Source organism: Pempheris klunzingeri, chromosome 14 (genome assembly GCF_042242105.1).
Source record: "Pempheris klunzingeri isolate RE-2024b chromosome 14, fPemKlu1.hap1, whole genome shotgun sequence".
Taxonomy (NCBI): domain Eukaryota; kingdom Metazoa; phylum Chordata; class Actinopteri; order Acropomatiformes; family Pempheridae; genus Pempheris; species Pempheris klunzingeri.
The window spans coordinates 23,254,404-23,271,253 of record NC_092025.1 but is presented as its reverse complement, the minus strand read 5'-3'; the positions used below and the strand labels follow the sequence as shown (position 1 = coordinate 23,271,253).

Genomic DNA, 16,850 nt, shown 5'->3' with positions numbered 1-16,850 from the left:
TCTGCTCTTTGCTTGATATGAAACCATAAAAGAACATAAATGGCCCCACCTGGTGCACAATTTCTGCACAACACCTGAAGTACCTGTTAGATGCAGCAACTGAGAACCTAATTATGAAATAAAACCACCAATGAATACCCGAAATTGACATTAACATTAAAATATTTTAATTTAAAAAAAGTCATCTGTCTTCGGTTGTATTTGTTTAGAAACCGTCAAAGTAAAATATGACAAAAACTCTTATTTTGACATGAGAAGCAACATTAGCAGCAAAAAACAAATCTTCAATTCATAATTTACAGGTTTTTCTTTGATTTTAGCTGTAACCTGCTGTCTGCAGGCTATAATGTAGTAAATATCAATAATAAACGTTTAAAAACAGACAAAATAAGAAGTTTGATCAAGTTAGAAGCTTGAAAAATGACCAAATCAACATAATCTGAGCACGTGAACTAATCAGCCAGCTAAAAAACTGATTGAGTTATTATTATTAGTGATGTAAATATAGTTCGGCCGTGATGATCGCTCCTCTACACGATGTTCCTCTCCAGCATCGGCTCCCCGTCCAGGATCCGTTTGAAGCCGAGGGCGTTCAAGTCCAGCGTCCTGAACCCCCCGTCCACGATCAGCTCCGCCACGGCGCGGCCCACCGCGGGGGAGTGCTGCAGGCCGTGGCCGCTGAAGCCGGTGGCAAAGTACATGTTTTTCACCAGAGGGTGCGTCCCGATGATGCCGTTCTGGTCGAAGGTGTTGTAGTCGTAGAAACCTGCCCAGGAGCTTCTCACCTGGGGGCAAGAACAAAGAGCTGAGATACCCCGTGGTGGTTTATTGTCTGTGAAGGACAACATACATCTGTCTATCTCTCTCTGTCTGTCTGTCTTTATCTGTCTCTCTCTCTGTCTGTCTGTCTTTAGCTGTCTCTCTCTCTCTGTCTGTCTGTCTTTAGCTGTCTCTCTCTCTCTGTCTGTCTGTCTTTAGCTGTCTCTCTCTCTATCTGTCTGTCTGTCTTTAGCTGTCTCTCTATCTATCTATCTGTCTCTCTGTCTCTGTCTGTCTTTATCTGTCTCTCTCTCTATCTATCTGTCTGTCTCTGTCTGTCTTTATCTGTCTCTCTCTCTATCTGTCTATCTTTATCTGTCTCTCTCTCTCTCTCTATCTGTCTTTAGCTGTCTCTCTCTCTCTGTCTGTCTTTAGCTGTCTCTCTCTCTCTGTCTGTCTTTAGCTGTCTCTCTCTCTATGTCTGTCTGTCTTTATCTGTCTCTCTCTCTCTCTCTCTCTCTCTGTCTGTCTGTCTTTATCTGTCTCTCTCTCTCTCTCTCTGTCTGTCTGTCTTTATCTGTCTGTCTGTCTGTCTGTCTTTATCTGTCTCTCTCTGTCTGTCTGATACGCTGAACGCTGCTAATAGTTTAGCCTCCTGCTAAACGTAGCCAGAGGCTGCTGCTAATTCCAGTTCCTGTTCCTGTAGCTAGCGTTAGCTGACGTTAGAGCCTCGAATCACAGCGAATCATCACAAACATGATCCGCTGAAGCCGAAGCTCATTTTCCTGCACGTATGAAGCGTGTGCAAATGCCCGCACTGCTCATCTGGAGGAGACCAGAGCTGTATTTCTCCACCTCTACCTTAAGCTTCTCGAAGGCAGGGACACGATTTGCCAAGCTGGGCCAAATCTTGTCCTCAAAAAACTGGTGGTCCACCTCCAGGTTGCTGGTGTCCGGCTCCTCCGCCTGAGGACACACAAGTGAGAGCTCCTTCAGCGACACACTGCTCCAAAACTGACAATAACGGCACTATAATGGACACCGACTGTGCAGTACACACTCCACGATGTGCAATAATAGGGAAACTGATTCGAACAGTAACCGACCTCCTCTGGTGAAGCCCCAGCGATGTAGTTCCCTCCTAATCCTTCCCTTCTGAAGTAGACTCCAGAGTAATCGATGAGGAAGGGCGTGTCCAGACCTGGACCGTCAGGACAGTGGACCACATACACAAACCTGAAAAACAGTTTACAATCCTGCTTGAACTCTGCTTTATTGGCCCTGAAGTGCAGAAATATTCATGTAATTACATTTTTTGTGGGGAGATTTCTTGAGCGAGAGAATTAAACGCTCTCCTCTGGTGTTTGTTTGGTGTTTTAAGATGAATCTAATTTGAATTTTTCTAGGTTTCTAGTATGAGCCGACTTTTACTGGGTGAGCAGTCACAGGCTGCCTCTCAGTGGCAACAATTATTACACACTTCAGCAAGACTTGCAAGTAAACACCCTCAAACTACAGCCAAGAGTCAGCACTATGAAGTTAGACAGCTTTCCAAGTCACTGGACTACAGCGTCCGAATACTAATGAACTGCACTGCATGAGGCGCCGCTGGACCCTTTCAAAGAAAACTTGCCCTCTTTCACATACAAAAAGAGCTTGTTTTTGTCACTGACAGGCTCAGATTGTTATTAAGAGTGTCTGACTACATTATGCAAAGGATCCTTACAGATAAAGACCTGTAACATCCTTTTTGTTCAACCAGAAACATTATATTACATTGGCCGATTTAAAGCCACCAGACTCCATTGATAAAAACAGTAATTTTACCTTGCAGAACAGATAAGTAACTGTGCTGCAGCTGGCCCAATCTGTTAGTAAGTTTGTGTTATTGTATGACTTTGGTGTCTCAACATGTTATTTCAGATCCACACCAACATGATGAAACACCAGAGTCACAGAAAGTAGACTAACAACACTGGTGTTCTGCAAGGGAAAATTAGTGTTTTTGTCAATGGAGTCTGGTGTCCCTGAACCAAGCGATTTTAACAGATGCTTTTAGTTGAACAAAAAGGACCTTACAGGTCTATCTCTGTGGGAAATCTTTCTGTAATGTTGTTTGAGACTTCAAATAACAATTTGCCAAAAATAAGCACTTTTAGTGGCTGACACTTTTTCTTCATACTAGTTATTTTCCAAACTATGTAAAAAAAAAAAAGGGACCAGGTTTAAAAAGAGCGTAATCATCCTTAAAGTCATAATCCCCTACCTTTTCCGTGGCTCCACAGGCAGTGGGATTCCAGCGATGGAGTCTTTGGGACCGAAGCCAATTCCCAGCTTGTCTGCCAGTTTACCAGAAAAGGCTCCTGCTGCATTCACCACCACGGCACACTCCACCGGCTGGTACTCAAGGCTGCTTGGCATCTGCACCTGCTCAGCACAGGACATTATCCAGTCAGTAAAATAAAGGAGTTCCAAGTATTTAACAAGGAAATAACAGGAAATCAACCATATTAACCAGTTCAAAGAGGAGAAAAACACATTAGCCACCTAAAAAAAGGGCCCACCTAAAAAAAAAAATCTATATCAATTTAAGTCTACGCTGTATTTATAATATTTCACCACTTTACATTGCAGTCAGACAGCCCTTTTGATGGGGAACAGAAGCCACCAGACTCCATTGACAATAATAGTAATTTTACCTCATAGACCACAAGAGTTGGCTGTGCTTCTGCTGCCTCAATCAATGAATTAAAGGATTAGTTTGGACTCAGATAAACAATTCAAAACACCAAAGTCTCACAATTACACAAAAAAAAACTAACAGATAGGAGCCACAGTAGACCAGCTACTCCCGTGGACTGCAAGATAAAATCACTGTTTTTGTGAATGGAGTTTGGCGGCTTTAAAGCAAAGGAAGAAAAAAGAGAGTATGTCCCTCTGAATTGTGATGGAGTAGATGTAGAAAGTATCAGTACATGGAAATACTCAACTGAAGTACAAGTACCTCAAAGTGCAGAGTTACTCTCCACCACTACAGTCAAACTTACTTTGACAGATTTTATTCTCTTCAGGTCCAACTGTTCACCATAAATGCTTGTTAACATGGTTGACGAAGTTGTAAAATCTGTGGAGGAAATAGACATTAATACTAATCAATCAAACCAGATAAAAGAAAAACACGGCATAATGTCAGTTTTTGTAGATTTCTGTAGTATTTTGAGTAAATGTTCCACTTTTAAGATGAATTTTGGCCTCAAGTGAAGGAAAAGTGAGTAAAAATCTTCTTACTTCTGTCACATTTTACTTATCTATCTAATCACTTTACTTGAGTATTTCCATCTCATGCTGCTTCCTACTTCTACTCCACACCACAACTCAGAGGTTTTCATAAGAATTTCATTAATCAATTCATAATAACTGATAAAAGTATTGAAAAACTCACAAAAATCTGACTATTTTTCACCAAATGTGACTAAATAAAGACAGAAAACATGTTGATCCAGAACAACAGTGAATGTAGAGACAGAAACTAAATATCTGTGAACCCTCCAGAAGAGATTTGAACTATTTCCATGTTTTAGTTTCTGAGCGAGGCTCATTTTTACGAGCAGAGAGCGACAGAGATTTGATAGAGCGGAAATGTTTCCCCAGTGCACTTGAAAAATGAATGTTTAACAGCTTCACAGTAATTCAGATACAACACGTGGTACCACAGTGGACGCCGATCTGTTTTACTGCAGCGCTGAAGTAACTTTCTGGTTAACGCACAGTGATTTACATCAGCGATACAAACCTGTGACTTCTCCGCAGCACGGAATGACCCCCATGGACACGGCTTTCCTCCTGAAGGCGTTCAGCAGAGTCCAGGGGTCAAACGAGCCCTCGTTCTCCAGCCCTGGAGGAGTGCAAACAAAAGTTAAAGTTAAGAAAATTAAATCTGAATTTATTCAAACACAATCCATCCTCACTGATGTGAATTAGCATTAAACACTTAAAAAGGTCAGCGGTAGAGGATAACAAAGTACATTTACTTGAGTATTATACGTAATGTCACTTTCTGCTCCCACTCCACAACAAATATTGTGCTTTTCAAAGCTTTAGTTGCTTTAAAAAGTGAGACACTTTCTCCCCCAAACACTGACAGGCTCAGATTGTTATTCAGTGTCTGACAACATTATTAAAAGGATCCCTACATAGAAAGACCTGGAAGATTATTTTAGTTTAACCACAAACAACCGTTACATTGCTTGTTTCTAACCCACCAGACTCCATTGACAAAAACAGTAATTTTACACGGGAGTTGCTGGTCCACTGCTGTTACTTTGTTTGAGTCATTGTGTGACTTTTTGTGTTTTAAAGGGTTAGTTTAGATCCAAAACAATATTTGTGTGACACACAACAACACAAACAAACCAACCAATTATGGGAATAGTGGATTAGCAACTCCCATAGTGTTGAGGTAAAGTTACTGTTTTTATCAATGGAGTCTGGTGACTTTGACTTTACCACTTTTCAAGCATTTTCCAGGTGCATTTTCAACCTTTATCCATCCTTACAGCTGTGATAAATCACATTTAATCATATCAATTAGGCTTTCTCCGAGCACATAATTCAAAATAAAAGCTCTTTCCTCAAACCTTGAAAACACTTAAATTTGAAGCATTTTCAAGGATTCAAGGATCAGAAATGTGACTTTTAATTTTCGTTAGAACTAAAAAATAGAGACGACAGCACACAAATATTATCAACTAACATATTTTCTTATCTGATAACTATAAAACTAATAAAACACACAGAACTATAATAACTCACCATATGAAGCGAGCACGACTCCCTCCGTGTTTATCCAGGGGAATTTCTCCTTCAGTTGTGTCGGAGAGAGAAGTGAAACTTGGGCTCCGGCTTCCCTGCAGCAGAGGTAGTAAAATACACTTTAGGAAGAGATTTGTGGCTTTCTGACATCACGTCGTTGTGCTGAGAGAAAGATGGCCGACACCTCTGGGTGCTGTAGTTCTGCTGCATGATGTGAGCCACCTCCTCGCTGGCCAGGAAGAGGTATCCGGAGTGGTTGAACTGCAGGTCGACCGGCTCCTCGTTCAGCACGCCGAGATGTTCCTGAGGGGATTATTTCGATATAATAATGCAGATTTTACAATAAAAATATAGAGTTTGCGGCTGTCTTCTCTGCAGACTGCAAACTGCACTTCCTCCTTTGTAGGACATAATTATTTCTACATATCAAAAGGGATAGTTTGATTATTTTGGTCAGGATGCATCCGCTATATTTAATATTTTACATTAACGTCAGACAGCCCTGAGCGACAGAAGTGAAGCTGTTCTCGCTTTCTTTTCACTCGCTTCAAAGCCACCAGACTCCATGGGCAAAAACAGTCATTTTACCTTGCAGAGCATGAGAGTTTGCTGTGCCACCTCTGCCTCCGTCAATGAACTCACGTGTCAGTTCGGATCAAAATTAACCATTTAAAACCACCAAAGTCACACAATAACACAACAAACTAAAACCAAATCGAGGCATCTGTATTCTAGCAAGTCCCGTGTTCTGTGAGTTAAAATTGTTGTTTTTGTCAATGGAGTCTGGTGGCTTTGAAGAGAGCATAAAAGAGATACAACGGCTTCAGTTCCCTGATGAAAAGGGCACAAGATTCTTATTCTTGTGCATCTCTAATTTATACTAATATTATAATGTAATTATTGTATAAATACAGACAAAAACCAGGTGTAAATTAGTCACAAAATACTAAACCAGCTGGAGCTAACATCCAACTATATCAGTAACTGATGTTGTTCAAACTCTAATAATAAGTTAAAGGCTTGTAATTCATTGCCTTTGTGCACTGAGCTGAGAGAGGCTCCATACGAGCAGCAGGCGACTTCGGCGTGACCTACATTGATGTTCCTCATGAAGTCTGCGGAGGCCAGAGAGAGGTGGATGTTCTCAGGCAGGGAGAACTGCTGTCGGATCCCTCCGGCAGACAGCACGGTGGAGGCCTGGGAGTACTGGGGAGACACACATGCAGGTTTATTATATTTCATGCTGCTTATAAGTGAGCTACTGTCAATACTAAGGGGTCGGAAAAAGTTGTTTTGAATCAACAATTTGGCAGAAATTCTGTCATACGGACTCCATTGATAAAAACAGTGATTTTACACTGGAGGTGCTGGTCTAACTGCTGTCTCGATGAGATACTTTGTTTGTGTTATTGTGTGACTTTGGTGTTTTTTCGGGTTAATTTGGTTAAAAAAATATATTTACGTGACGCACGATAACACAAACAAACTAACTAATCGAGGCAACAGTGGACCAGCAACTTCTGTTCTCTGCGAGGTAAAATTACTGTTTTTGTCAATGGAGTCTGGTGGCTTAGAAACAAGCAATATAATGATTGATCACACACACACACACACACACACACACACACACACACACACACATATATGTATATGTTATGTATCTTAAATGAGAATTAGTGAAGAATTTCTGGCACTTGGCCCTCACCGTTGGGTCCTTCTCCACCACAACAATTTTCACCCCTTCTCTACTCATCTTCATCTTCAGCCAGTAGGCGATGGACCAGCCCATCACGCCCCCTCCAGCGATCACAATGTCAGCCCTCTCTGGAGGAAGGTTGGGGTTTATCTCAAAGGGACTCCAGTTGCTCCCTGGAAGAGCCTCTGCCGCCTTCTTCCTCATGGCTGCCAGATGGTCCTCCAGATCTGAACCACAAAAACAGGAATTTTAATCTACTTCTTCATCATTTCGTTCATGTTGACTCGCACCTCACAATTGAAGATATTTTCTGAAACTTTAGCTGCCGCTCTACAATTCGGCATATGAAGTAATTCACATATTAGAACGGAATTTAATATAACTTTACATGTAGGTGGGCTTGCTATATATCACCCGCCAAATTACATGGTAGTATCAGTGTAAATAGCAGTGGGGACAAATGTTTAAAGTTTACATTTCTGGACGATTCTATGCATGCCGAATAGTAAAGAAGCCTTTAACAGTTCATCAGAGCCTTTCAGCGCTGATAATACAAACTGTATGCATTTCTAGATCAACAAATCTTTAAATAATGATGTTTTTTGAATGAGGTTTGCTAGCTTGTTAACACGTTCCTGCTTTATGCAGTAAACAGACGCCTCCTCTGATGCCCCCCCCCACCTTTGAAGAAGTCATTTCGGAGAGGTGTGCCTGTGCTCAGGCTTCGGCATGAGGTTAAATGTCCTTGCAGCCATGTGTGCCGTGGTGTCACCCGTCTGGAGGAAAGTAATCCATGAGCCGCCCGCACCTTCACACGCAGCCTGCGCCACGTTGACATAGCTGGGAGCTAATGAACTAGCTAGCTAGCTAGTCGGCTAAATAAAGAGCCTTCTACAGCGTACAGGCCAAAACAACAGAGGTGTGGACACACTTGCATATCTTCTCTTGAAACCTGAGCTGTCAGTACTGTCACTTAGCCGCGAGGTCAATTTAAAAAAAAAAGAGTCAAAATAATCAAAACAAAGCTACCGGAAATACGGCGTGTTCCTTCAAAATAAAAGCACACATGTGGATGCAGGCGTTTAATCCTCAGTTTGTCTATCAATAGAAAGAGCAAGTATATGGGACATTATAAAGAGATTTTGTTGATTTGTGCAATGGGAAAATGTATAAAAAATGTGTAAAAAGTCTTGATTTTACGTGAGAAAAGGAATATTTCACAGCACATTACACATTAGGCCAAAACTTGTCCAGTAAAAACAAACAAACTCTTAACTTTCTATCCCTGACAACCTCTGAGATGTTGTATTTTTTCATATAAACCTATGTGCCAATATCTTTCTAAAACATAGGTTAAGTCTGAGCAGGATACGCTGAATAAACCGCTGAAGCTGCTCTTCCTAAAATATAGTCCATGCATATTTGTGAATTACCATTTTATTTTGAAAACTGCTCACGGAAGCTCAATTATATTCCTGCAAACTTGAAGCTGGTCCATGATGGAGGCAGTGGCTTGTCATGTGACCACATAGGGCCAATCAGAGAAAAGAAGAAAAATGAATAGAAATATGGAAAATAATGTCTTAATGGTTAAAATTAAATTAAATTAGAAGTAATTAAAAGTAATGGATAAATATTGACATAGTTAGCTGAAAATAATTGATAAATGGTTGAAATAGCTAAATGAAATTAATAAAAAAGGGGAAACTGTTAGCAAACATTAAAAGTAATGGATAAATGGTTTGGCTAATGTTAAATATAATGGATAAGTGATTGAAATAAAAAGTAAAGGCTAAAAAGCTGAAATAGTTCAAAGTAACAGATCAATCGTTCAACTAGTTAGCTGACAATAAAAGAAATGGATAAAGGGTTCCAATAGTTTATTAAAATAATGGATAAATAGTGGAAATAGTTAGCTAACATTAAAGGTAATGGGTAAATAAAGTATTGGATAAATGGTGTGACTTTAAAACCTATGGATAAATGATCAGTAAATAATGCATCAGTAACAGTAATGCTGTCGATAGTTCCTGTTGGACGAAGGTTTAGCTGCTTCCTCTACTGGACTCTGAACCGGGCCAGGATGCCAACACAATAACAGGCAGGGTGGGAGGAAGCTGGGCATAATTAGAGGAACACATACAATGAAATGAGGGTAGATTTATAAACTCAAACAGGTTTTACATTATTGTTTAAAAGGGCAACCAGCTGCTTTTTGATATGGATTGAAGAAGTTTGATAAGATGAGGAACAAGTCGTGGCTCCTGTTTGTGTTTATTATTAAACACACTGACAAGCTGACAGCATGCAAAAAGTCATATGAACCTTAACTTCTTTAACTTTTAAGACCACTTGCGATCACGTTTATGGACGATAAACCAGATTATGACACAGAGTGGGATTGTGCATCAAACCCCCGCCTTTCTGGCAAAGAGAAGCTGATGAGTCATGTAACTGACAATATGCACAAGAGGAACACATACATGTAGATAAAAACATTTACAGACATGTAGTGAGACACCATTTTGTCACCAGTGGCCACTAGAGGGCTCAAGATTGAGAAAACACCTTGTCTGTGAATATACCTTTATTTTATTTCATCTGTTCCCTCTTTAATAGTTTAATACACTGAAATCAACACACCAATAACCTGTTCTACCCACATTTAACATATACCAAACTCCACCCAACACAGCTTATCTTTTGGATTAATGCCGCACTTTTCATCCCCTATTTTTACTTTTTATATCTATTTTTTTTCTGGAGCGTTTCTAACTTCCTCCTCACTGTGTTCATGGTTTTCTATGAAGCGATAGGAGCTCATTCCACCACTGCTGTTTATCTGGAGTGAGCCAGACTTTCACTGTGCTTGAATAAATTCATTTCTTAGCTGCACAATCACTGAAAAACAGACACATTCAGGCAACAGCTTAATGTCTCTGTGTACTCTAATAAGCTGATGCATTGATTGTATAGTATATTTACTCAAGTACTGCACCTGAGTACAATTTTAAGATATTCTACTCAAGTATTTCCATTTTACGCTACTTTATACTTCTACTGTACTACATTTTGGTCACAAATATATTACGTTTTCCTCCACAATATTTTTTTTTTAGTTAGTTAGCTGACAGCTGAACTAGTTAGGTATAAGTAATGGTTGAAAAGCTGAAAAATAATAGTTAAAATAATTGAAAAGTTAGCTAATGTTAAAATTAATGGACAAACAGTTTAATAGTTAGCTTAAAACAATGGATAAATGGTTAAAATAGTTAGCTAATGTTAAAAGAAATGGATGAATGTCTCAATAAGTAGCTAAGAATAATTGATAAGTGGTTAAAATAGTCAGCTGATGTTAGAAATAATGAATAAATGGATGAAATTGTTAGCTGACATGAAAAATTGTGGAAAATTGTTTACATTTCATAAAATAAAGAACATACAAAATAGATATTTTTAAAGTGAAACATCAGAAAACACTAACAAACTAAATTGCATGTGTTTAAACTCCACTCTTAGTCTAACATAAACATTTTAAACATTTAAAATCTAATCAATTAGATGTGGAGCCTCTTTTATTTTGAAGGTTACGCGCGGAAGTAGTATTTCACACCGGGGGTTTTATTTTGAAGGCGACAGGAAGTGCGGTGTTTTACGGTGTCCAGCCTGACGCCTGTGTTTTCTGTTCCCTGGGGCCACAGTGTTTTCAACGGGACTCAACTTACTACTTACCGGACTCGCCATGGCCGCTTGACCCGGGCTGAAATACCCTTCTCCGCTTATCGTTCGCTGGAAACATTTTGCACAAACTTTTCCAGCTTAAAAAATTCGTCTTTTGTGTAGTTTTTATGTCAAGAAATAAGGATGCAACCCCCACCGAGAAAGGTGAGTTTTCCCGGAGTAGCCGTTGAAGCTAACGTTAGTTGTTTCTTCTCGACGAACTGGTGCATATTTAATGGTTTAAAATGTACGCTTTGTTGCTGCTCGGCTGGCCGGGACGACAAACGCACGTTTTTAATGTGCAAAAGTGCGGCAGTTTGTTGTCTTGCGAGTTTAATCTGCGTCTGTCGCGTCTTTTAAATGGCAGCGAATGAAGAAAACTTGTTAAAAAAAAAGTCCCATGTGCCACAATTTTAAGGGAGAATAGCCCGTTAACGTAGCCCGCTCCTTCTCGAATGGAGAGACGGTCCTGCCAAATGCCATTCAAATTATCTCAAATTAAGTCGTTTTTAAGTCGTCAAACTGTGCAACGCTTAAAATGAACTTATTTTGTTTAAAGAAATGTTGTTACCGAGCTGTTGTGCTAAATCGGCGCACAAGTGATTTACGAAGCAGCTCCTGAGTTCAAGTAAATATCAGTTTGGTTCACTCTGGTCCTGCTGCCATCCGCGGTCTCCCTGGTTGAGTGGAGCAAGATTATGGCAACAGCAGACAAGACAAGTTAAAGTTTTATGCCATGATTCAAACTTTGGGTTTTTTTGTATATGCCGATTTTGACAGTGGAGGCACATTTGTTTAAAAAGTCTGAAGTTACGCCCTGCTGTGTCATTTAACTATATTTCAAGCTACGGAACAGTAAATTGACAGTTTTTTGTATGTAGTTCGGTGAATTTTTTTTTTTCTCGTTCAAGGGAAATCGGGGGGGAAAAAAAGAAGAAAAACATTAGTTAACTTTTAACACTAGTGTTTGTAGCTTAAATCAAAACAGCCACCGAGTTAAAGAAACCAGGGTTTATAGCTTTTTAGTGAGAGAAATGAACGTTAAAACACAAATCTTATCCAAGTCTGGTTCTGTGTGAAAAAATGTTCATGTGGGATCAAATTTCAAAAACATGGCTCAGCAGCACAGAAAATTCACCATTTATGTCCCAGTACATTTTACACACAGCACACAGAGCTGCTGCAAACTGCAGTTAGATAAGTTCAGGTTTTGATTGTTTTTTTTTTTGTGAAATGAAAAAGTTTGTGGACTGTTTACAGACTTTTATGGATCATAAACTGTGTGTCTTTGGACATTTGAACTAGCCACCTTGAAGGGTGAAGTACTACTTTAAAAATCTGTTTTTGTTTAATAGTCAGTTTGGAAAAGTATTTTTTTTAAGGTTGCATTCACAGTTTCTTGAGTATATCATGGCGTTAAAGCAGATTTGGACTCTCTGCTATTGATAAATGATTCCAGCATTAAGTGCTAGATTTTAGCGAAATTTTTTTTAATGCTGCTTCATTGAAATTGTGATTATTGAACTGTAATCTGGCTCACAGCTGAAATAGTTGCCTGCACACTCAGTTATCAGGAATGCCCTCTGGTCACTGCACTTCCTAGTTTATCTGGCCAATTATTGATAATGAGTGCAGCTCATTTTCACTATTCCTGGATTTGAAATCAAACTTCATACCGTGTAACCACAAAATGGACCAAATTCACTGAACTGATAAGATGAGAGGATGTGTGAAGCTGTCCCAGTGAGTTCCTAAATGAAGTCTGCCCATTTCTTTAAGCTGTTTAATTTTGTGTTTAAAAGAAAAACATTCAGATGGGAGCTTGTTTTATTGTTAAAGTTGTACTTTAGCACTTGCATTTATTTTAGGGCTGCAACTAACAATAGTTTTCTATGTCTGCTGATGATATTTTTGGTTGTTTGGTGTATGAACTGTCAGGAAATAATAAAACATGTCTATCAGAACACTCTTAGAGCCAAATATGACATTTTTAAATAGCTTTTTTCATTCAACACCTAATAATCACAATTGTTAAGCCTGAAGTAAGAATTATTTGGCCTTTTTCATTGATAAATGATAATAAATAGATGATCAAAATGATGAACGCTTTAGGCAAACTAATGGAATAATTGTTTAAGATCTGCCATATTTTACACTGGGAAGAGCCACATTTCAGGTGTCATTGGGTCTCTGGGGAGAGTAACACTGTCAGTCAGCTCTCTATCCAGTCATGTAATTAGAGCAGCAGCCAATTATTTACATTACTGTGATTATTGAACTGATCGGTTAAGTAGTTTGGTCTGTAAAACAGCAGAAACAGTTTAAAACCTAAAATATGCAATTTACTTTCTCTTAAGAAAGAAATGTAGTATATAATCACATTTAAGAAGCATTACTAATGAATAAATGTCATAATTACTGTCAAAATGACTATTGACTATTAAGTAGAAAGGTGTATTGATGTGTACACACTTTTATTTTGTAGTTTATTTTGATGCACCATCCCACTGCTGTAAATCACTCAAACTCACTGAGGCACCGAATGTGTATTAATCCTCAGCTGAAAATAGTCCCCTATAAATACGCTATTTACTCCTGTTTGAGTAACGTTTGCTAAACACTACAGTACTCGGCTATTGTAGGAAATTAAAGTGCATCTTTGTGGCCTGTTTTTTAAGGTTTATGTCTGAGAAAATGTAGAGTACCACCAGCTTGAGCCTTGGAGATTATAACTGATCATAACAAAACAGTTATCAGTTTATTTGCTGATTATTTTCTCAATTAATTGATTATTTTGTTCATAAAATGTCAGAAAATAGTGAAGAGTCCAAGGTGATGTATTAAAACTGCTTATTTTAGCTGAGGAATACTCCAAAAACACAAAAATATTGAGTTTACTGACAAAGAAATTCACTAAATTCTTACATTTGAGAAATCATTGATTAAAACGGTTGATTTTAGTTGCGATTTTTGAATTCATAATCTGACATGAGGGAGCAGAGAAATTATTTTTCTGCTGACGACACTCCCACTAACGACACTAGGGGTAACGAGAGCTGGTCTCTGCGCTTCATAATTGATCAAACAGCCAATTAGGAACCCAGAGAGACTGAATCTCACCTGGCCATCACCGCGCGATAATGAGTGCAGCTCATTTTCACTAATAACCACTTGTGAGCTGACGTTTTGTTTTCAAAGTGGAGAAAACCTCTCAGTCTGGTAAGAGCTGCAGCTCCCGAGGTTCCTCCTAATGAGCCATGTCTTCTTCTTGTGCAGGTCCGGGTCACCCAGGAGCTGAAACACACACATGCAGAGCAGATGAGCAGATTACACATCAAACACCAGACAGAGTGTGACCTCCTGGAGGACCTGAGGTGAGCAGTCAGGGGCCAAACTGTTGTCAGGGTGGATTCAGAGATGATTTAGAAAAGAGACGCCCCCCCCGAAGAGTCACTTCCTGTATCTGTGTCAGGTGGTGTGTCCTTGGCCCCGCCCCTTTAGGGGACCAGCTGCAGGTCCTGAGTTTAGTCAGTCCGTTCAGAACCGTCTCTGGTGACTCACTAACTAAAAAGTACCATTTTGTGTTTTAATTTTAACCAAACAAATGTCCTTTGAAGCTGTTTCTAGTAGAAAACTGTCACTCTGCTGCTGCTCCACCAGGTAATTTTTAGTCCAAAGCTAGTTAGCATGTAGGCTAACTACAGCAACAGGTTGACAGTCATTTCTAAACAGTCGTTACGACCTACACTGAGCAAAAGTCTGAGGAAGATTAAACCAGCTGTTGTTTAGTGCAGGCTGCAGTTAGTTGATGTTCAAAGATAAATTATTGATGCTCCGTCTGCTTCTCTCCATCCACACGACGTTCACAAAGTGGCAACCACACCCACTCAGGAGACAGGAAGTAAAGACCATTTCAGACTACTGGCACAGCTCACGCCATTCTTTAATTACAGAGGATCTTTGGAGGTAAAAGTACTGAATGTGCCCTGAACATAAGATAACAATCTTTATTGTCCACAATGTGGGAATTTGACTTCGGCCTCACAATGCAGATAAAGTAATAAATAACACAATATAGACAGTACAGAGGACAAAAACGAACATTGTTCACGTGTTAATGATGTTTACAAATTTAGCAAAGAGGAACCTGCCTTTTTCAGCACCTGTGTTTGAGGAAGAAACGGTCAGAGTAGGTGTTTCCCAGAGATTCTGACAAAGGGTCCACATCATTGAAGTGAAGAATGAAGCACCGCAGCTTTCCACCTCTCTGGTCAGGCTCCTGGAGTGTTCAGAGTAATTCCCTTTGGTGGTCGACACTTTTCAGACTCTCCCTTTGAGCCCCTCATTGTGATATTCAAGCTGTTTGCTGTGAGCGTGCATGGTTTTTGTGTGTGTGGACCCCAGGAAGAGTAGCTGCTACCTTACTGGCAGCTAATGGGGATCCAAATAGATAAAGAATAAAGGGACTTCAGTATTCAGGTTTTTTAATTACCGAATGAATTGTCAGGAGCAGATGAATTAACGCACAGACTTTCCTGCTCTGTCTGTGCTGGAACCAATAAATTATTAAACCTACAGTAACAAGTCAACATTGACATATCATCACCTTTATTGTTGATAAAGCAAACTTATTAGCAAACAGATGCTAATTTAAACATCCAGCAGTCACAGAACAACATTTATCATTCACTTGGAGTCGTGTTTCTGAGCAGCTGATGCTCTTTAGCTCCTAAATGTTCCTCTTTATTCACTAGCTTGTCGCTAACTGTCTGCTGTTAAAAGTGGCGCGCAGTAGTGTACAGTGGGTACAAAACAGCTGCCTGCTGTGGCTGTAAATGACACTATGAGAGCAGTAAGAGCGAACCAAAACACACATCTAAACAACAAGCTGAAACCGAAGCTGTAAAGCTCACAGGGGGCTGCAGATTCAGGTAATAATTCTCTGTAGGTTTGTCACTCCGAGCGACTCCTTTCACACTGTTTTCATCAATTATATCCGCTTTAACGCAGATGTTAACACACTAGTTGAAGCATATGATACCGACAGTCCACATCTATACGGGCTCACCTACAAAATGTGATATTTCAAACATGTTTTAGTCTTTATTTACGTCCCACTGTGGCAGAAAAGCACGGCATTGTTAGCTCCTGCAAGTTAAAGTGTGTTAAAAAACTAAGAGTTTATCCACGTCCATTTACAAACAACCCATCTTCTTCTATCCAGATCAGTACGGCCTGCATGTTGAATATAAACACCTGTTTATCCATACATCTAAATAAAAACCAGACACTTGTCCACCTACAATACGCTGCAGTTGGTTTTCTTCCGTAGTTGCAGAATCATTTAGTTCTAGTTCGATTTTGCACAAGTCTAAGTAAATATTTCCTTGTGGTCTGGTTCTAGTGTCCTGTGATTGTTTGGGTTTGTTTGACATTGTTTTCCACCATCTGAAAAACAGCAATCTGCAACTACAAATCCAAAAATGTCCCAGAAAACAATGAGCTTAAAGACACGCAGACAGTTTTAGCTCTGTATCCAGATGCGTAGGCAGTTTAAAGGTTGAGAAGCCAAAGGTTGTGGTTGTGTTTTCACCCTTAAAGTTGGGTTTAGTTGACAGCCTACTGGCTCCCCACTTCCTGTCTGTGGTTGGTGGCAGAGCTCTGAACCTCCAAACAGCTGGAGGTTAAGGTCATAGAGAGCTGCCAGATGTTCTGACTACACTGGGTCGCTCGCCGTGGGAGGCTCGGTAACATCAGCCTGCCAGAAACAATGCGAAACTCGACCTGTACAGAATTCGCGGGGGTCACTCCCGGATCTCGTACGAGAAATGATTCAGCAAGCTGGAAACTGCATCTGCTTGTC

General features: G+C 39.8%; 3 protein-coding genes across 3 annotated transcripts in view; 1 reads left to right on the top strand and 2 right to left on the bottom strand.

The window, feature by feature from the left end:
• The window catches only part of mpzl1l (myelin protein zero-like 1 like), a 158,945-nt gene that overhangs the window by 105,087 nt on the left and 37,008 nt on the right, over positions 1-16,850 (bottom strand). The gene's annotated exons all lie outside the window — the stretch shown is intronic.
• On the bottom strand, positions 170-8,132 carry foxred1 (FAD-dependent oxidoreductase domain containing 1). Its single transcript, XM_070843558.1, has 11 exons — positions 7,949-8,132; positions 7,277-7,494; positions 6,667-6,777; positions 5,756-5,874; positions 5,572-5,666; positions 4,553-4,654; positions 3,807-3,883; positions 3,026-3,186; positions 1,866-1,995; positions 1,621-1,725; positions 170-785 (listed from the first exon to the last, which is right to left on the bottom strand). The coding sequence occupies exons 1-11, from the start codon at positions 8,103-8,105 to the stop codon at positions 531-533; spliced, it is 1,530 nt and encodes a 509-aa protein (XP_070699659.1). The 5' UTR covers positions 8,106-8,132; the 3' UTR covers positions 170-530.
• LOC139213035 (F-BAR and double SH3 domains protein 2-like) overlaps positions 10,973-16,850 on the top strand; it is a 33,820-nt gene continuing 27,942 nt past the window's right edge. The window contains exons 1-2 of the mRNA XM_070843643.1: positions 10,973-11,152; positions 14,264-14,361. Of these exons, the coding sequence (XP_070699744.1) occupies positions 11,132-11,152; positions 14,264-14,361 (119 nt within the window). The 5' untranslated portion in view covers positions 10,973-11,131. The remainder of the gene's footprint in view (positions 11,153-14,263; positions 14,362-16,850) is intronic.